A 21,971-nucleotide genomic window follows, 5' to 3' on the forward strand; every position below is an offset into this window, starting at 1 on the left:
GAAGAACCGATTCGCGGAAATGAGTCGGACTTCCTGCCACAACACCGCACAAGACATGGCTCAAGACTCGTCAAGAGTCAGTATATCTGAAACAAGATCAGAATCCTTAATCATTGCAGGATTGCCTGAATTCCGCTTGAATATGTTCACTTTTATTTTTTTAACTAGACAATAAACTGGAGACCCCAAATAATGTATTCATGTTCTCATAGGAAGAAAATATGATACAAATAAATAAAATGTTAGTATGGTTCATGCATTCATGTTAATCTTACATTAATTGTATATTCATCATTTAATAAAATTAGAATTATTGTATTTACTGAACAATATTGCAACGTTGACAATTTTACAAGTCTTTTCGTTGAATCTAAATTGACATGTGAGCCGTCCAATAGCAACCCTCCGCCGTTTGAGTCAGAAACGAAGAATCGAGCCAATCAAAAGACAGAACACACCAGGAAGTGGTCTTTTGGACCAATCGGATAGCACGACATCGGTTGACAGGAGGCGGGACTCGCGTCACCGATGGAGGTCGGATGTCGCCTGACCGGATGATAGCGAGAAGTTTTGTTTTGTGAGTTTACGAATGATTGAGCCTTCCTCAGATCACAACACGGATCTTAACGAATGCGCCGAAGTACGCGCCATCAGCCTGTCAGCGAGTGGTTTATGAGTTATTTGTCTTTGACAGACTGATCTGGAAGTGTTTGAAGGGTGGAAATTGAACACTTGAAAGTAACCCGCGAGCCCGTTCCTGCGCGCTGAGAGACGGTCAGAAACCATGGGCAACCGGGGGATGGAGGATTTGATCCCCCTGATCAATAAACTCCAAGATGCTTTCAGTTCCATTGGCCAAAGTTGTAACTTGGATCTGCCGCAGATTGCCGTGGTCGGAGGACAGAGCGCCGGAAAAAGCTCCGTGCTGGAAAATTTCGTCGGCAGGTTGGTTACTATGTTACCCGTTTCTCTTTTGGTTTGACTTGGATCGCATGCAAAAGCTTAGCTCGATACTTTTATCAATATATAACTTAATAGGACGATACACGTCTCGTTTATCACTTTACAGCTGCGTTTTTCTACTCGATTCAGTTGGATAGGGTGTCATTCACAGATGTGAGTTACGCAGTTGACGTAAGCTGACGCTCGCCTTCATTCATTGAAATGACTTGGGCGTAAGTGGAAGCGGAGCGCAAAATGGGGAAGTTGGCGGCACAGTGCTCTGCACACACACACACACACACACACACACACACACACACACACAAACACAAACAAACACAGATGAAGTTATAGTCCTAGTGTCAACCTTGAGAGTTGAATTGCCCAAAAGGGAAATCAAAACCTCATTGCTGTGTCTTAAGCCGTCAAAGTCATTTCCTCGTTCAAAGTGGTCATGTGTTTACACCACACTGACACTGCTCTGGACATTGACGTCATGCTTTTGTGTGAGAGTGTGTCCTTGTAAAAACTAACATGGTTGAGCAATTCTTTCAGGTGGTAATGACATTGTTTTAAGGCTATAATATGGTTCTAAAGGATCACTATCTGTTATGTATAGTGATATTTGGTCATAAGGTGCCTCAGAGAACAGAGTGTTACCATGGTAGATGTCCCAAAAAGTGGTACTACCATGGTAAGTTTTTGTTACAACAATTTTTTTCTAAAAAGAAATAAGTACATTGCACTCAGTTATTATTACTATAAAACATCAGAATGATTACTTTTGGAAATGTTTTAATTAATGCATTATTGCAATACACTTATTAGTATACACTTCTAAATACGCTGTGTTTCTATTTAAATTGCAATTTATATTTTGATATAAAATATATTTTATATCCCGTATAAACCATTTCCTCATTTCAGTGATAAGAATTATGACCATTATTATTTGAAAAGTAAAAAAGAGAACATACTTTATTAAAAATGGTAATGGTCCTAAAAATAGGCTATCATTATTACCGTCATCATTGTAATTACCTCCATGAGAATTAGTCTTTTTTTTTGCATTACAATAATGAAAATTATGAAAATTGTAATTCATAAAAAATCGCAATGGTTTTAAAAATAGCCTTTTTATCTCATTGCCATAAATCATTGTAATGTTTACTTTTGAAGGTTTTATAAATTAGATTCTCATTATTGTAATATACATTTTAGTACAATTATGTACAAATATTTTGCAATTTAAATAAAATATCAGCATTATTTTCACTCTAAAGTAATGAGAAGGTGGTCTTTAAGTGCTACAGCAATGGCCATTATCAATTAAAAAAAATCACAATTCATAATTTTTTTTTTTTCGATTTATAAGGGGAAATAGATGTTCTCATTATTAAAGTATCCAGATAGTGTTGTATATGTGCATTTCAAATCACTTCTCAGTAGTGTACAAGCAATTATCTTGTGAAAACGAAGTGTTATTATGGATACAGGAGAGAGTGATTTCCCCCGTCATGTTCCACCTGACCTTGAGTTTTTGTGTAACGCAGGTTGGTGTGACCGCCTGTTTTGCAGTATTCATAGGTCACTGCCGCCACACCTGTATCAGACAGCAGGCTCCAGCACCGATAGGCCTCTCATTTCAAATCCTATCTGGGAGATGTTTGTTACTGTCAATATTCCTTTTGCATTATGAGCTGCACCTTCCTGCATTCATTTCCTCCCACAATCATCTTGATGCGGCTGCTCTGTCTTCGGTTCCAATTTGAACGAATTTTGTCTTGATGATGTTTAGCAGAAGACAGAATATGAATCAGACTAATTGGCTGAAATTTAGTTATTAGTTTCCATTTCCCATAGATGCAGACGTTCATCTCTGGAGAGATTTTCTTTATCAATGAAGCTGATTAGTCATGAAAGACTGATATGCTTGCCAGAATTTTTATCAGTTTTGAGATTATTAGCACAGAGGGTTTGCCGTTTGTTGTTCTGAAATCTACAGACAGGCTCGTTGATTATTAACAACATTTTGGTGGATTTTGAGTTGATTTAATTTCAGAACTGCCAGTGCAAGTAAAAATGCAGCGAGTGAAGGGTGCATGATAAAAGTAGGTTTTATCTGATATCCTTGCAAAAGAAGCTATGTTTCTTAGTACTATTGTCCTGCATTAACATCCCTAGAGGTGTCTCAAGTTTTTCTGGTTGCAAAGGATGCATAGCAACATTACCTTTGATTTCATAATCAGGTTGGGCAGGTTTGTCCATTACAGGATCAACAATCAGTGTTGGAACTGACAGTAGAAGTTAGACATAAACCATTAGGTAAAGCTATATTTATGCCAGTTTCAGGCGGATTTTGGCACGATCCGTTTGATGTAGAGTGTCGTGATGAATCGTAGGGCTGTCAAGTGATTAATCGCATCCAAAATAAAAGTTTGTGTTTACAATGTGTGTGTACTGTATACACATGCATATATTTAAGAAAGTATATTTAAATATAAATATTTATATATTATATAAATATATACACTATATTGGCAAAAGTTTTGGGACGCGTGTCTTTACATGCACATGAACTTTAAAGACATCTCATTCTTAATCCGTAGGGTTTAATATGGAGTTGGCCCACCCTTTGCAGCCATAACAGCTTCACCTCTTCTGGGAAGGCTTTAGGTTTAGGAGTGTGTTTATGGGAATTTTTGACCATTCTTCTAGAAGCGCATTTGTGAGGTCAGGCACTGATGTTGGACGAGCGGAGACTGCAAGCCAGGCAAATTCATCCTAAAGGTGTTCTGTTGGGTTGAGGTCAGGACTCTGTGCAGGCCAGTCAAGTTCCTCCACACCAAACTCGCTCATCCATGTCTTTATGGACCTTGCTTTGTGCACTGGTGCTAGGTCATGTTGGAACAGGAAGGGGCCATTCCCAAACTGTTCCCACAAAGTTGGGAGCATGAAATTGTCCAAAATGTCTTGGTATGCTGAAGCAATAAGAGTTCCTTTCACTGGAACTAAGGGGCCAAGCCCAACCCCTGAAAAACAACCCTACATCATAATCCCCCCTCCACTAAACTTTACACTCGGCACGATGCAGTCAGGCAAGTACCGCTCTCCTGGAAACCGCCAAACCCAGACTCGTCCATGGGATTGCCAGACAGTGAAGCGTGATTGGTCACTCCAGAGAACACGTCTCCACTGCTCTAGAGTCCAGTGGCGGTGTGCTTTACACCACTGCATACCACACTTTTGCATTGCACTTGGTGATGTAAGGCTTGGATGAGCTGCTCGGCCATGGAAACCCATTCCATGAAGCTCTACACACTGTTCTTGAGCTAATCTGAAGGCGACATGAAGTTTGAAGGTCTGTAGCTATTGACTCTGCTGAAAGTTGGCAATTTCTGTTGGGGACAACAGTTTAGGTCCCAATATGTGAAGAATGAAGACCAAGAGTCAGTAGTGTGATTTTTGCAGTTTGCCGTTTTATCAGAAGAAGCCAGCTTCAGGTCTTTTCAAGGTCTAGCTACGTCATTTCTGCAGGTTGAATGATTCTGATTGGCTAAGAGTAAATAGATGATCATAGTAAATTTCCACTCATCGGCTGATAGGCAGAAGCATATCTCCATCGATCAAACTGCTGACGCTGGGACACTGGATTTAGGTGTTGGGTAACGGAACAACAAATCCGTCAATCTCCCTAGGATGCCCATTGTCCACCTCCAATACTGATCTGTAACAAAGAATACTTGCACACATACACCGCTTCTTCAAGGTTAGAGTTGGTCGAGCTCCAGCTCTGACCAGAAACGTTCCCTAAACATACTGATAACATGTGCTTTCTCTCACTAAGAGGTACAGACAATATTCACCATCATTGTCTAGTGATTGAAGATGAACAGTAAAATAAAAGCAACACATAGTTCTATAACTCTAGTGAAACAAATGAAAGACAAATCCATATTTCATCTCTGGAAGCCGGAGACGTGCACTCCCAGACGTTTCCAGACCCTCAGTCACTCCTCCATAGGGTTGGGTATCGTTTGAATTTTTCCAATTCTGCTTATCAATTCTGATTCTTATCGATTCCTAATTTAGATTCCAATAGGGTAAAAAAAAAAAACTTGGATATCATTCACATTTATTATTAGGCTATTTTTGCAAAACATTTAAAGGGGTGGTAAACCACGATTTCACTATTCTAACTTAAGCTAGCGTGTAATGTTGCTGCTTTAGCATAAACAACATCTGCAAAGTTACAACGTTCAAAGTTTAAAGCAAAGGGAGATATTTGCTTTTAAAGAAATCCATTTCTAAGAACTACAGCAAACGGCCAGTAGGGACTACAGACATTCCTCCAGGGTTGGTGACATCACCAGGCTCAATATTTACATAAACCCCTCCTCCGAGAATATTAAATAGGGGGGGCGGGGGCGCCATTTTGTATCGCGGCGCTGTTGTGGTATAGTTAGGCTGGAGTGTTGTTGCCGCGATGCAGAGGAAACGCTGTTATATTCATCCGGATTGCAGGTCTGGGGTACTTGCTTTGTTCAGCCTTCATAGGGACAGGGGTGCGTTGCAGAGCACAAACACTAACGTTAAAATCTCAACAGCGAACCTGGCATTAGTGTAAATGATTCTTTGATTAGAGCTTTTATGTATTATGTATCTACAGGCATGCTAAACATGGTTCTGTGTGTGATTTGGCTACTATAGTAAAGCCAGTGTTTAGTGTTTTGGGTTAATAGTTCTTGCGACAGATATTTGGCTATAATCATTCTAAAAATACAAAAGTAACAGTGCCATTCAGTAGCGATCACTATAGATCCGCAGTCTTTACTCATTAGGACTGAACAGGTTCTGCTCGATCATCTTCACTAAAATGTTCTGGGTCTGATTCGGGCTCAGATTGGTGTGGTTTTATTGACGCCATCGTTTCTAATACTGACCAAAGCACAGTCTACCGGTAAGGTAAGGGGCGTGACGTTTCCGACAAACGTACACTGCGGTTAGCGAATCACAACACACTGGGCCAGCTAACCAATCTGAGCCCATTGCGTATTTTTGAGGGACTGGCTTCATACAACCCGGAAAGCATCAGACCGTTTTACAAGGAGGACAGAGCAGTGTAGAATAAATGTCAAATATATGAAAAATAATGATTTTTTTTTTAAAAACGAAGCATGAACACATGTTACAGTGCACCCCACAAACACAATCAAGCCTTCAAAACAATGTGTTTTACCACTCCTTTAATTGTAGCTGAATACCATGAACAAAAATCAACAGGCTAGCAACTTTTGCCTATGGTTTAAAAATACCATAGCAAAAAAAAAGCCTAATATAAATTTCAAGCATTTCAACAAGTAAACACTCAGTAATTGAAAAAAGAACAAATAAACAAGTGAGCAATTGCTCAAATAAATACAATTGAACAAAGATAGGATTAGAATACAAATCTTCTTTCAGATACAGAAACTGTAATCAATTGTAAAATAACACTGCACTTTATTGATAAAAAATAGGCTATACATTACAAATATAGTTAAAAGTTATTCTGTCTAGAACAGCAAGTGAATTATCTCGTCTTTTGTTGTTTGGTTAACATCAAGAAAATCTGCCATCAATGAGATAACCGACTGTGTTTACGAGAGTATTTAGCAAAAAAACGAGGAAGAGAACTCAGTTCATTATCGCACACTATTCATACACTATGAGAAGCCGGAAACAGGCTGGAGACACCACATTCCGCAATCTTTCTTTTTATTATGCATATTCACTTTGTCGATAACAAAACATGCAAAAAGTGAATGGAAACTTGGCTATAGTGGACGACAACCTACGCAGTGTTGCTTCAATGAATTTTCCACCCAACTGTGACATTGACCAATAGGAGCACAGAAGCTCGCCCGTACAGAGCTTTCAAACATGGCGAAACGAAAGAGACTTGATTGTATTGGTGCTGGTATAGGTGGAATTATGATAAATGATTAATGCTGACAAACGATAGTGGAGTCCTGGAGTCCTGGAACTAGCATTAGGGCTAGTACATCCATTTGTTTGTTTATGCTCTTGTGAAGTCAGTCGCTAGTTCCATCTTTTCGATGACATCACACTTAGGGATGTGATGGTGAGGAAATTTTCCCAACGTTTAATCGACGTGTGACAACACCGATAAAAACGGTATCACTGATGGGGGCTTTTCAAAATGGCAAATTTTAAACCGAAAGTAGCCTAAAATGCGCACGGCTGCTCAGGAATTCATTATGGAGTGGTGCGGAGCAAAGCGAGTGTTTTCAATGAATTCCTATGAAAGTTAATTGCCATAGGAATGAACTGAAAACGCACCAGACTGCACACGCACCGTGAATGACTGTGCGGCCGTGAATGTATTGCCCCTCCATGTATTGTAATGGATGCGAGACAAATAATCTAAATTACACTTCAAATTTTATTTTCCCAAAATTGGTTTGTCATTTTAGGCAGTTGTATCACACTGATTTCATTTCAAGTGTAAATTTTTTAAATACGTTTAGTTTTAGTTAGTTATCGGATGCTATAAAAACAGGGGGTATGATGTCATGATTGACAGCTGACATTTTAACGGCTTCTCTGCAGTGAAGTAGTCACTGAGGCACTAACAGACTTTTTTCAGGATTTTCAGGAGCTTAACGCATAAGTAATAATAATTTGGTGTAAATATAATCTCTAATATTGTCTCTGTAAATATATTCTCAAGCACTATTCTCATCAGTGTTCAGCTATGATGCATTTAAATCAGCATATTTTGTGTATGAGCCCAAATGGTATCCTAGTGAAATAATGCATATCCATATTTTCATATGATTTGAGTTTATTTTATTAAATTTCAAAAGGTGTGCATCATACCTGACACCTAGATGAACACTTTACAGTCAGTTTTATGACTGTCATCCTCTTCAAATGCTATTGAAGTTTGAAACGTGTATAACTTTACCAATGTTGTGTAACTTTAGAGACAGTCCCTAAATTCGCCAACTTTATGGCAGTCATATCAGATGCGCTGTGGTTCTGCTGTGTTTGTTTGAAACTATTTTCGCTGCTGAAATAGAACAAAAACAGTCAACCACTGTATGATGAGTGCATCTCCTGCGTACATCGCACGTTCATCTCTGCTTTGAGTGAACAAAACGCCGGCTAATCTGAACGCCTCTGATTATGAGACATTGCATTTATAGCAACACGTGTGGTTGGTTATAATGCGCAACGCGATTATAACAGACGGCTTTTGAGAAGACTATAACAAGTTCAACCTCCAAAGTGACTAGTGTGCAGCCGAAATAACGTTACACCCGCAAATTGCGTTGTTAATGTCAAGCCCTGAATATTATCCCTTAAATGTCACCTTAGTCTTGTCTGAATTTGTTCGTTCGCTTCACGTTATTTCCCAGACGTAGTTTTGGTATTGAGGTCAAAGTCCACTTGCCTTGCATTCGTAGTTTTGAAGTGTTCCCCCTATTACAGCGACTTTCTTCTGGCATGTTCTGCAGACAGGGTGACCAACTTAGATTAAGTTTCCCTCAGGACTTTTGTAAAAGCCAAAATATGACCACACCTCAGATTTGGTCCTTTTAGAAGGCTGAACAATCTCCAGAGCGCTGTCACTGCCATCTGCCATTTCTTCTCATTCAAAAACAGCAGCGCTGCGCCTGCACCAGACTGACGCTGACTGGACAAGATTTACCCCGAGTTTTCAAAATCGTGATAATCACACACGGTTTTAATGATAATTAAATTTTAAACGATATTACTAACCGTCAGTAAATTTTATTGTGGTTTATCGTGAAACCGGTAATCGTTTCATCCCTATGTTATCGTTTCATCCCTATGTTATAGTTTCATATCATTGCTGTCAGACATATTAATGATGGGTTCCGAAGAGAAGGCTCTTGATTTAAGAAAAATGTTTGCAATTTCTTACAGCACCTTTAATAAAAGACTAGGGGTGTCGAAATTAATCATTTCTTCGATGCATCGCGATGCAGACAAGGACGATTCGGTATTGGTTCAGTAATAGACCATAACCGATTATAATGTACTGATTCTTTTCTGACATCATTTAGTAGCTTCTGGCAGACGGCCTACGCTACTCAACTTACTCCAAAAGAGTAACTCTTGACGCGATGTAGGAGTAGCGTAAGCTTTGACGCCTCTCGCGGTTCAAACTATTTGGCTGGGAAACAAACGCAAACAAGGGTTACGGCAAACAAGAATATTTTTAAGGATGGCCTCACGTACGTGTAGGGCTGGGTTTCGATTCAAATTTCAAGAATCGATTCGATTCCGATTCTCAAGATCTTGAATCGATTATCATAATTCGATTCGATCCGATTCGATCCGATCTGATCTTCGAGATTTAGATAAGTGTTTTTTAAGAAAGCATTTTTTTCCAGCTGTTACCTGAATTACTGGACTGTAGTTATGCAACATATTGATACTATTATTATAGACATTCAACTGCAAATTAATGGAGTATTGATGGATGCAAAGAACAATCCCCCTTCCAGAGTGTTGATACAACTGCTTTCACAAACTTGCACTGGTGTAGACGACAGAGGACGCAGAGGTATATCAGCAGCAGTAGACCAATTATTCAGACGCGAACCTGATGTATTATTAAAAATGACATTAAGAATTGACATTAAGATCGCAAAGGTAAAGGAGGCGCTAAGCGTCACCGTAAAGTTTTGCGCAATAACATCCAGGGAATCACCAGACCCGCCATCCGTCGTCTGGCTCGCCGCGGCGGTGTCAAGCGTATCTCCGGTCTGATCTACGAGGAGACCCGCGGAGTGTTGAAGGTGTTCCTGGAGAACGTGATCCGCGATGCCGTGACCTACACCGAGCACGCCAAGAGAAAGACCGTCACCGCCATGGATGTTGTGTACGCGCTGAAGCGGCAGGGACGCACCCTGTACGGTTTCGGAGGATAAACGCCTGAAATCAAGAGAAACCACAATCTGCCAGATCGCAGCTTTTAGCGTTTCTGGAGTTTTCAAAGATCACATGTTCGTTGTTTTAATGTCCTTCCACCTCGCGCGAATGCGGCAAATAAAAATTCACGGGGAAAATGTAGGCCTATTATTAAATCGATCCTCTGAGTTACGGATCGATCTTTAGAAATTAATATGAAAATCGATTCAGAATTGGTGAATCGATTTTTTCAACACAGCCCTACGTACGTGCGTTGTCACGGTAGCATACTATGGCAGAGGGAGGCAAGACGTGAGTGAGAGTAATTAAAATGCTCCAACTACTTTAAAAGCCAACATCTGGACACATTTCGGCTTTAATGAACAACCTAGTAAGCACAACCTGGAGAACACACGCGCTGTGTGTAAATCAAAGCTATCTGATTTATCTAAACAAATTAATTTACACTTGGGCACATAAATGTATTTTCGCAAAACAGATATAAATCCGATCTTCAGCGTCACTGAAAACAACAGATATGAGCTGCATTTTATTGATCATCAGCTCATTTCAAAATTAAAGACCGCAATAGGAGAGAGCGCGGCAACAGACTGTAATGCGGCCCAGACCACCTTCTGAAGTTGCTTTTTAGGGTGCGTTCGCACTTGTAGTGCGGTTCGTTTGGTCCGGACCAAAAAATAAAAACAAAACATATAATCCTGGTCCGCTTAGCGTTCACACTGGCATTTTTAACAGCGAACCTAAAGTTACCGAACCAAAGGCATAGGGATACGGTCACAACCTGATTGGTCAGCCTTTATGACGTATATTTTGCAACGGAGCTTGGTTACCGAAGATTCAAAACAATGCTCTGTGCTGGATTAAACGCGATCATTTTATGCGTGTACATATGGTTTTATTTTTACCAGCTGAGAACTCGCGAAGAGCTCATAAAAATGTTCAAAACATTCAAAACAGCACCAGGATTTCCTCCGTTGTATGCAGAAACGAAGATCTGCATTGATGAGGCACTTTACCTCCTCGTTGCTCCACGTTTGCCCTCTACTCATTTTGGATACACCGATCTTTCCGCGTCGTCAAATCAGCTGACTTGTAGCATCGCATCTTCGTTTACATGTCTTTGGTCCGTGTTGCGTTCATATATCAATCGAACCGCACCAGAGTTCGTTTGGAAGCGGACCGAGACCCATCTTTTTAGCGGTCTCGATCCGCTTGTTTGGTGCACACCAGGGTTCGGATGGCAGTGTTCACATATGTTCAAATGAACCGCACTAACCGAGCAATCGCACCAGGGTTCGTTTTAATCGAACCGAACATGACAAGTGTGAACGCACCCTTAGTATTTTGTGTATTTGTTCTAAATGCTCCTGTTGTCTTATGTCTTCTGTGCCCAGACTTGAGTTTTGTTTGATACAAGAAGCGTGTTTTCTTTGAGCAGGTAAAATGAAAGGTTCAGTTTATATAACTGACTGACAAAATTGTAAACATGAGGATGCGGTGCATCGTCAATGCATTGTGATGCATCGTGAAATCGAATTGAACCGAATCGATGGCGTGATCATCATAACCGAACCAAACCAAGAGACCAGTGTAGGTTCACACCCTTATAAAAGACATGTTGAGTTTTAATCTGTTGAAGCCGACATGACTTCATTTTATTATTGTTATCCAGTAGTTTATTTCCCTATCTAAGATATGTATGGTATCTGTCTGCGTCATCATACTTCATTGCCATCACAAACCTCTGACGGTCATGTGACTGTCACGTAACAGTTTCTTCTCTGTTTTATTACAACTAAGGGCCTGATTCATTGTCAGGTGAATCATTGTTTGATATGTGCATGTCACACCCACAAGCGTGTGTAGGATACATGTCCTGAAAGGGACTTTCCATTCACATCCACTGTCCTTCTTATACAGGATTCATATTGCCATGGAAAACCTGGAAATATCATAGAATTTGAAGGTTTTCCAAGCCTGGAAAGGTTATAAAACGTGCTTAATGTTAATATTTCATTAGCTAGATTTGGTGTTTTGAGCAAGTTGATCAATTTTGAATGAAACTGACTCACAGATTTTGTCTCTGAATGGTTTATTAGCGAATCTGTTTGAGGCTGTGTTCACCCTTGGCATGTTTGGTTGGATTAAAATAAACCCTGGTGCGATTGCTCTGTTGTTGCGGTTCAATTGAATAAGCATGAACGCTGCCATCTGAACCCCGGGTGTGCACCAAACAAATGGACCGAGATCCCTGAAAAGATGGGTCTCTGTCCGCTTCCAAACGAACTCTGGTGCGGTTCGACTGAAATATGAACGCAACACAGACTAAAGACATGTAAACAAACCAAAAACAGGAAGATGAGACCCTAAAAAGACAGAATGCTGATATGGTGGCCGATATATCGTGCATCCCTAATTGTGTTGCCATAAGCTAGTAAAACACGTTATGCTTATATAAATAACTTGTGTGTGTGTGTGTGACCAGTGTTTATGACAGAGGCAGGGCAGGGCTTTCCTCCAGGGAGTCAAAATGGAGTCACACCACTAGCGTTCACCTGACACCTGTCTGCTCATCAGGAATTTCTGGAAGCTCTCGTTTCTAATCACAGACTTAGTCAAACATCCAGTATTCATCCATTTCATCTCAAAGACTTTTTTATTTAAATGATGTTTGCATGGCACTCATGGGTATGTTCTAGTGCTGCTGTGATAGTTTGGTCAACTTAATTGGACATTGTTTATGAGTCTTTAGTTGTAAGACTATAGGGCTCAGAGGAATAGTTTTCCTGGAATGGGGTGTGTCTCACAGGTGGTGTTATTTGAATTCACTCGCTCCAGGTTATTCAGTTTGTTCAGAGCATGGGCTGTTTCATGTATTTAATTCAGTTTACTTGCAGTAGCCCTGAACCTTAAAAAGGAGGGGTGTTTTTTTGGTTTTCAACCATGTTTCTGAGGTTATTGTTCTGTGACTCAGCACTTGCTTTCTCGTGACTCTTCAATAAGGATTTAATTGATTATTTCTAGTCAACATTTTTTAGTGTTATTATTTATAACATGCCCCAAAGCATGTTGCTCTACCTGTTTTTGAATGCATCTCATCTGTATTCCCTTTAAAGGGTTAGTTCACCCAAAAATGAAAATTAGCCCATGCTTAAAGGCCTTTGCACACTGTGTCCGAAATTTTCGCATGCGTTTTTTCGTATTCCTGATCCGAAAAATTTGTCACGCACAGAGACCTTGCGCACAGAGTCCGATGCGTATTAATGAATGCGTTACGGAAAAAAAACGCAAGACAATACAAAATGCCGTCTTCAAGTAGTGAGGATGATTTTTTTTGTCCTCTCTCTTCTTAAAAAGAGAAAAAGAAAGGGGAAATAATGGGTCCATCCACTCCTGCGATCGCGTAGAGAGGAAGAGTTCCACCTCCTTATCAAGGAGCGGCAGGATTATCCAGACTGATTCAAAGTTTACTTTAGAATGTCAGTGGCTCAGTTTGATGCTTTGCTAGCGATACTGGAGCCACATTTTAAAAAGAAGACTACCAATTTTCGTGAATCAATTGATCCTGAACAGAAACTGTCAGTATGTCTAAGGGATTCGCACACACACACACACACACACACACATACACATACACACACACACACACACGGTTTACAGGGACTTGAATATAAATATATTTATAATTATAGCTGTGATATAATAATAGTACACTCTTAGAAAGGATGTGTTAAAAATGACACAACCCGTGTTAAATTTTAACACATCCGTGGGTAGCTCCAGGACCACTAGTTTTGTGTTAATGTTAACTCAAGCACTTTGTTAATGAGTTTAACACAGTAAATGTGTCAGAAAATTTGTGTAAAAAAATTTGTAAACTTGTGTTACTATCATATTATGTGCTAGCCTTGGCTAAACTAAAAAAGTACCTAAAATCCTAAACAAAACGTTAGCATTTGAAAATAATGAATCTCAAGTCACTGGTTGTTAATTTTATTGTAAAAAAATATATATTATAATGAAATATCAACAGTTAAATTCAATGCAGAATATAACAATACAATTTTAAGCAGTCAAAAAGGAAATGTCCAACACAGGACAAAACACAATCTCATTAGGTAACATGACACATTAAGCATTTTAATGTTTTTGAAAGAAGTCTCTCACCAAAGAATTAATTTGGAATATAAAAGCAATATTGTGAAATATTATTACAATTTAAAATAACCGTTTTCTATCTATATAGTAAAGTGTAATATATTCCAGTGATTAAAGCTGAATCTTTAGCATGATTAATCCAGTCTTCAGTGACGCATGGTCCTTCAGAAATCATTCTAATCTAATATAATTTCTGATTATTATCAATGTCTGTAAATGTACATCTTTTCCACAGCAAAGAAGTAAAAGTGATCATAAAAATAAAAAGTCTGTTAAAAGCCAACACAATGTTTTTGTCCACCTTTGGGGATAAATTAACTTCTCCAAAGATTGGTTCCTTTTCAGAACTTGACTGACATCAGAACGTTAGGATGCATGCGTGTCCACAAACATAAATGTGCCCAGGTCTTCTCAGATAGCGCAGGGCTCCAGACTAACTTTTTTCACTAGGAGCACAGTGGCCCCCAACTGAAAATTTTAGGGGCACAACCAGAAATTTTAGGGGCGCACACCGTAAATCAACATGCTAACCAAATCTACTAATTTCCACTGTATTACTAATAGGGATCGGTATCGTTAAGGTTTTAATGGTATTACTACTCTTACCCATACTGCTTATCGATCCGGTACTTTAACAGTATTCTTACCGGTTCTTTTTATTATACTTTTTTTTTTTTTTTATAAAAAAAAAAAAAACATAATTAAGAACATAATTAACATGGCTTTATAATCTGAAAAGTAAAATATCTATAGCAAAAGAAACCGCAAAGTTTGAACAAAAATATAAAACATCTATTTGTAAATGGACCAGTGTGCAGGCATTCGGAAGGTCTGCTAACATTAATATTACAGTAAAGAACAAACCTACAAAGAAATCTAATAAAGTAATGAAATGTAAAATAACACTGCATAGTTTTCACTGTATAAATTGATAGATTAATGCTTATAAAAGCTAAAGTTATTAATTCAAGAGATGTGAATATTTTCTATTTGCCTTTTGTTCGTTTCGCATTAATGGCTCAATCGTCAGCAGGTTTATCAGACGCTGCCCCTTTAAGACCGATCGAATGTAGAACTAATAATATCATATTCTCCTATTTCTCCAAACTATTTACGCCCATTTAAGATATAAACTGTTAAAATAACTACTCTCCAATCCGGTCAATTTGACACCGGCTATTTGTTGTTTATTTGATGGTTTAGACGCGCACACAAAGCCTACAATATTAAGTGCAAGTCGGTCCATTTCGCAGCACACACACATAAGCTGCCTTGAAGTTGGAAACAGCGTCTCTTGCGCGGATTATTGTGCATTTAATAGCTCTTTATTATCAAACATCCCGCAGTTTAGCAACAGTAGACTGCAGTTTACAACAATCACTGAATCTGACACTGAGAAATGACAGCGCAAGGCTGTGAAGGGAAGGATGAGCTCGACTGAACACGGCTATAGGAATAGTTTTACCTCATATCATCTTTTTATAATTCTTGGAAGCCAAAATCGAAAATAAAATAAAATTAATATCACAGCACATCCCTAAAGTTTAAGCAGACTAAACTTCTGTGTAGTTCTCTTGGCCATCGTCACTCATTAAAGTCCCAGTGAACCGGAAGTTGCAACCGACTTTATTTCAGTGATTTGACGTATTTCCGAGAGAAACGGAATACTAAATGAGCAGAACAGAGGGCGTGGTTTGTTTTTTCCTCCCTGTGACCTGATTGGATACAGAAACGTAGGCGTTTCATTCAAAAAACGCACCTCCTCGCCATCTCTGTTTATTAGCTCGCGGGCAGTTGGATGGGCGTGTTTAATGATGGCATGTCGGTGTCGAAGCCCAAGCCGTCATACAGACGTCATCAAAAAAGGCCTGCCAATGTAGAGGGGAGGAGCATTTTCAGATTTTGATTAAAGATTACAAAGCCAAATAATTTTTTGATGCGGATTGACTTGCACGGATGGATTGTTCACCACAAAACTAGCAATTTGCGCTAACAAAGTAAATATGATCAATTTTGATTTCACGAGGACTTTAAGCTGACTGTGGTGTTGTGTTCGCTGCAGCTCCACGTGAGAGAGCTCTCGCTCGCTTTCTCTCTCTCTCTCTCTCTCTCTTCTGGATTGCGAATGGCAAAAAAGCATCACGGACAAATTATTTAATATCATCTCATATAGAAACGGCTGGCAAAGATAGAATTTGCCAGACATAACGTCTATCAATTATAATTAGTAAGTGTATTTTCTTAATTTATCCAGGACCGACAGCAGGCAAATTTACTGGTCGCACATGTGCGACTGGACGTAAAATTCAGTCGCACGCTCTCAAATTTTAGTCGCAAAATGCGACCATTTAGTCGCACTCTGGAGCCCTGTAGCGGTTCCAACGCTATATAAGCAGGAAAGAGAGAGAGGAAAAAGTTACACGAGTGTCAAATTGTTTTTAATCTCCAACAACATAATATAATTTGGAATATATATTTGTAAGTAACAACCTTTTTAACAACCTACATATACTTATTTCTCCAAAAATGCTGTGATGCATAGACGCCAAGAATGCAATCAAGGATTTAGGCAATTTCAGCTTGTCAGGAGCGAAGGGATATCTGTTTGAGACAAATATACAGTGAGACACATGCAAGAAATCACCATGTGATGATCTTTTTCTTTCCCTCAGTAGTTAACCCACCTGTGCGCTGATATGCTGGAATGATATTAGGCATCTTCCTGGCCAGGAGGGACTGTTCGACCTAATAAAAGATCAAAATAATACAAAAATAAAAACTTAAGTTGTTTGGAATGCTTGATTTGGTATGAATGAATGATTTAGTGACTTTTACTGCAATGCTTACCTGAATAAATCCAATCTGGTGAGACTGAACATAGAAAATGCTCCATCTTCTGATTGGTTCATATTTGCTGTGTAATAAATATAATGTTAGACATAATGCAAAAGTCACTTATTTGATAAGTTAGCACATTTTTTTCATCCTACCTAGCCTGCACCCCACCAGTTAAGTTAGCTCCAAAAGCACATAACTATTGCTAATCATTCAGCAAACTTTCAAATCCACTACAACTATTTTAGACATAACCAAGTACATTATTTTAATACGCCATTACAGGTAACATTTCATGTAAATCGGGTAACTGAACTTACAATACACAGTCTAAAGGCGCGGTCACACCTGACGTTACCATTGCTTGGCAACATTAGCGTTGGCAAAATCCATTAAAGGTATCTTCAGTATCGGGAATTTCGTGTGAAAATGGAAAACATGAAGTTTGAACCAGGTTTCCCACGCAAATTTGCTGCGTTGACCAACAAACGTGACGAGTTTGCTTGGTTTAGCTTCAGCTAATAACATACACTGCTGACAATGGACGTTTATTGCCCGCAAAACTTCATTGTGACGCCGCTTTCAAACCAGTATTAAAATAACAGCAGCAGAAAATATTGTTTTTGTAATTAATATGAGTAAAAATATGATTGCAGATAGAGCTTACCTTAAGAATCTTGTTAGCAGTCACCGCCGCGATTCGGCGCAAATTACATCCTCCCTCGCTGGTAACCGAAGCCAATTAACTCAATGAAGTGATATGATATAAATATCTTATTTTCAACAATATAGAAGTAAAAACGCAATGGTCGCTGTCTTTAACAGATATAGGCTGGCTGACTGGATTCTGTTCAGTCAAAGTCGCCCCTAGTCCCTATTGGTTCAGTTAGCTCATTTAAATAACGGTCGCATATAAAAATGACACATGACGTGTGTTAGCAATCTGTCTACACATATTGTGTTAAATGCTGTGTGTAAATTCCCAAGTTGTGTTAATTTAAAAAAAAAATTTGCAGACGAAAGTTTCGGAGGCAGTGTGCAAGCGTGATTGACATAACGTGAGGTCGAATTTTTTTGACGTGCGAAAATTTTGCATGCGAATTTCGGACTCAGTGTGCAAAGGCCTTTCCTCACCCTCAAGTCATCCTAGGTGTATATGTCATTCTTCTTTCAGACGAATAAAATCGGAGTTATATTAAAAAAGTCCTGGCTAATCCAAGCTTTATAATGGCAGTGAATTGTTGCCTCGTTTATGAAGTCCATAAAAGTGCATCTTTCTATCATATAACTGCTCCACATGGCTCCGGGGGGTTTATAAAGGCCTTCTGAAGTGAAGTGGTGCGTTTGTGTAAGAAAAATATTCATATTTAAAACTTTATAGATTAAAATAACTAACTTCCGGCAGAAAGGCGTACACAATTCGACTTATAGCAAAAGAGTAACCCCTGACGCGATGTATAGGAGCATTGCAAGCTTTGACACCTCTCGCGGATAGTGCTTCTCTTATATCGAAATCCTCTGCCGTTTCTCTTTAAAAATTCTCTAATTCAGACTTCTAACTAGACTTCTAATTCAGTTTGTTTTGCTCCATCCTCTACGCTTCTGTTCGTCAATACGCATGCGTCAAGGGTTACTCTTTCGCCGTAAATTGATGCATACGGCAATCCGGCTGAAAGCATCTTAAGGTATGTTAAAACATAGAGTACAACATCGAAATCCATATCATGTCTAATGTAATCGCTCAAGTGTTTCAACCGCGGAAAGACGCCAATAAAACAGCTTGTAAACAATGTCATGTAACGTCACATTTACCTCAAAAAAAGCATATCCAGTGACCATAAACTCATTAGTGAGCTTGAAAAATTTACTCTAGAGAGGAGCATTTTGATAAATATATTCACCACATTACATATTCATTATAATGTTTAATGATCTTCAATATTTAATGCATGCTTGAATAAATCAGTAAGGTTTTTATGACAGCCGCCATTTAAATTTAAAAAAATGGAGTAGAAATATGATTATGTAATTGTAAAGTTATTATCTTGAGTGTAATTTAAGTGTTTGTATACAAATCCTTCAATATTATAGTAATGTAGTATCAACTGAAACCCATGTATAGGTTACAGCATTTAGTTGAGAATTTTCTTCCTCAAGAAAATTTGCCATGTACTGTATCTGATAAATATCCACAATAATCAATATTGAATCGGAATCGAATCGAAAGCTTGTGGATAGAAATCGAATCGAATTCTGAAATTTGTGTCAATACCCAGCCTTACTCAAAACTCTTTCACACTAGTCCCTATCCTTATTGTATAGCCTTCTGAATGTGTAGACTGGAAGCAAGAGCTTTCATTTGTTATAGGCTACACCGTATTTGAATAAAAAGCCTCTGGAGCACAGTTGAGTGTGATAAACAACGTCTGTTCAAATATAATAATAATAACTGCATGGCACGTTTTGAGCACAGTGTTGCCTTAGTGCTTTAGCACGGTCTCCGACCTTCTGTCGGGCCTTTATCCACCATACTAACATTTAGACAGCTGGGAATTAACAAACAAAAGCACTATTCATCTGACGGACACAATCAGAGCTCAGTAAACATTAGTAAGTTACACATATTAATTAGCCCAATCTATGTCACATCTGCCGTCACAACATGCCAAGTAGAATGAGACCGACGTTGAGATTTCATCCTGCCGAACTGGAATTTCGAGATCTTTCTCCAGCTATGCTGGTTTAAACTGACTTGATCCAATTGCAGGCCTGCGCCTCCATCATGGCTGTTTATTGCAGGGCTGATGTCATTGTTCTGCGTGACTTCTGCTATCTGGCTCTGCCGGCTGCTTTAGGTGGGGCTGTTGTTCATTTTGCTGTGTTCACTATGGGAGGAGTATAAAACTGGAGCGGGAACACAGCGTGAACCTTGTGAAAGGCAGGCAGATAATGCCACGGGCTGTTTTGTGACAAATGTGGAACTGAACCCATCCGTTATTAATAATGAATTGGATGACACAAAGGAAGTTGTGTTTTTGTTGTTCCATATGTTGTTTATTGTGCAGCACTTCCACAAAAAGTCAATGTTTTACCATTGAGAACTATACTGATGGTACTGTGATCATGTCCAAACCTACCATTTCCTACCTTCTCATTGTTTTTGCTACTGTACCTTTAAGATTTGCATTAGTAAATGTCTTTGTTTTGATTGGCTGATCTCTGTGAACTGGTGTAGTCCAGCAACTTGTGCCCATGTGATGAAAATACCAGATATATTGATTTGTCAAATTTGGTTGGATTGGTTTTCTTGGATCCTTGGATTCCCTGGATTTTAAAACAAATAATTATTAGGCACCCACATATAAAAAAATGTGTCACTCACCCACATGTCATTTCAAACATGTTTGAATCTCCTTTTTCTTCATCAACATTCTTCAAAATATCTTCTTTTTTCCTAATTATCTTCCGATGAGTGAATGCGTGTTTTTGCACATAATGTATATCATAACCTGCATAGATACATTCACTATATTAATTTTCATAGCCTTCAATTTGAGGACAACATTGATTATTCAGATAAAAATTCCACATCCTACTCAAATAAATTAATTGACTAATCATTTATCAAAACAATCATTAGTTGCAGTTGGAGCTGCACGATTCTTGATAAATTGACAATCACGATTTTTTTTTTGATTCTCCCACGATTCTGAACAGACAACTGAATAAAATAACATGTAATTTACTAAAGCTCTGACAAAATATTAATTGCTGCAGTCTATTTAAAAATGTTTAACTAGAATGAACTTTATTTTAGGGTTCAGCATGCATATTACTATATATATATATATATATATATATATATACACATTAACATTATGATCGGATTCCAATAAAGAAACAAAAAGAAAGAAAAGAATCTGAATTTTTATTACGATTCCAAGTAGGAACCGGTTATCGATGCCCAATACTAGTTACAATGTTGCTACCAAACATTCTAGAGCGCTCTTTAGTTCCTACTAAATTGTAACATGGCGTGCCTTTTCACTTGCCCATGTATCTAGTATTGATGGTCATTGCAAAAACTGTCATGCAGATCGGCTGAGGATGGGAACCGTTGATGGTGAATTAAAATTTTACTGTAACTGTAATCATAGCCGCGAGCGAGATGATTGACAGGATAATAGCGGAGGCACAAGCGCAAGATCACTTTTGTTAATAAAAAAAAAAACACAAACTACAAACTGAGGGTTCCCCGTTTTAAAGGGGAATTTCCAAATATCTTTTATTTATTTGTTATAATTCGGGTATAGCTATTTAATGTCATCCGTCTTTGTTTTTTTAAGTTTAATATACGCAAGTTTTTTATTTTATTGTTGTTTTATTTTCATTAAAAATAGGCTAAGGACGAACAAAAAAATGAACATTCGTTTGAAAGTAATTAAAGAGGAAATTATGAGGTAAGCAATATCATACGAGCAAGTGTGCTATTTTCCAGAGTAGCCTATATCAGCACGATTGTAAAATGCGATATTAATTTTATACAACAGTTCAATAAACAACAAGTTGTCATTTTTTACAGTTTTGCTCTATTTTTCCAACAAAAATAGATTCAAACTAGGGATGCACCGATCCACATTTTTTCACTTCCGATCCCGATACCTGAATTTGGATATCGGCCGATACGATGCTATTCCGATACCAGAGCTGTGTTTGCTTTAATATTATTATTATCATTATTGTTGATTTTATATGATGCTGACATAAACTCCACTCAACAGGCAAGTATGATATGAACATAATAGTGACCCAAATTATCACGGTTATCAATTTATATTTGAAAATCAAGAAACAAAAAATAAATCAAGCAGCTCTAAGCACTTTTTTAAGCTAGATTCTGTGGGATTTCCTTCCTTATAATGGCCGTCGTCAATGGCAACGCATAATGCATAAATCTCTAATATTATCTCTGTAAATATATTCTCAAGCAATATTCTCATCAGTGTTCTATCAGCTGACACATTTAAATCTAGCATATTTTGTGAAAGAGCCCATACAGTATTCTAGTG

At 38.4% G+C, this 21,971-nt stretch overlaps 1 protein-coding gene across 7 annotated transcripts in view; it reads left to right on the forward strand.

Annotated features, from left to right (window-relative positions):
* Positions 1-474: 474 nt before the first annotated feature.
* Positions 475-21,971, forward strand: part of dnm2a (dynamin 2a) — a 77,030-nt gene continuing 55,533 nt past the window's right edge. For 6 of the 7 annotated variants that reach the window (XM_079835958.1, XM_079835952.1, XM_079835954.1 and 3 more), the window contains exon 1: positions 499-945. In XM_079835958.1, the coding sequence (XP_079692084.1) occupies positions 785-945 (161 nt within the window). In that variant the 5' untranslated portion in view covers positions 499-784. Of the gene's footprint in view, positions 946-21,971 lie in introns of all 7 variants that reach the window. The other variant, XM_079835955.1, reaches the window with a different exon arrangement.

This window comes from Gobio gobio, assembly GCF_949357685.1.
Source record: "Gobio gobio genome assembly, chromosome: 1".
In the NCBI taxonomy this organism is placed as follows: domain Eukaryota; kingdom Metazoa; phylum Chordata; class Actinopteri; order Cypriniformes; family Gobionidae; genus Gobio; species Gobio gobio.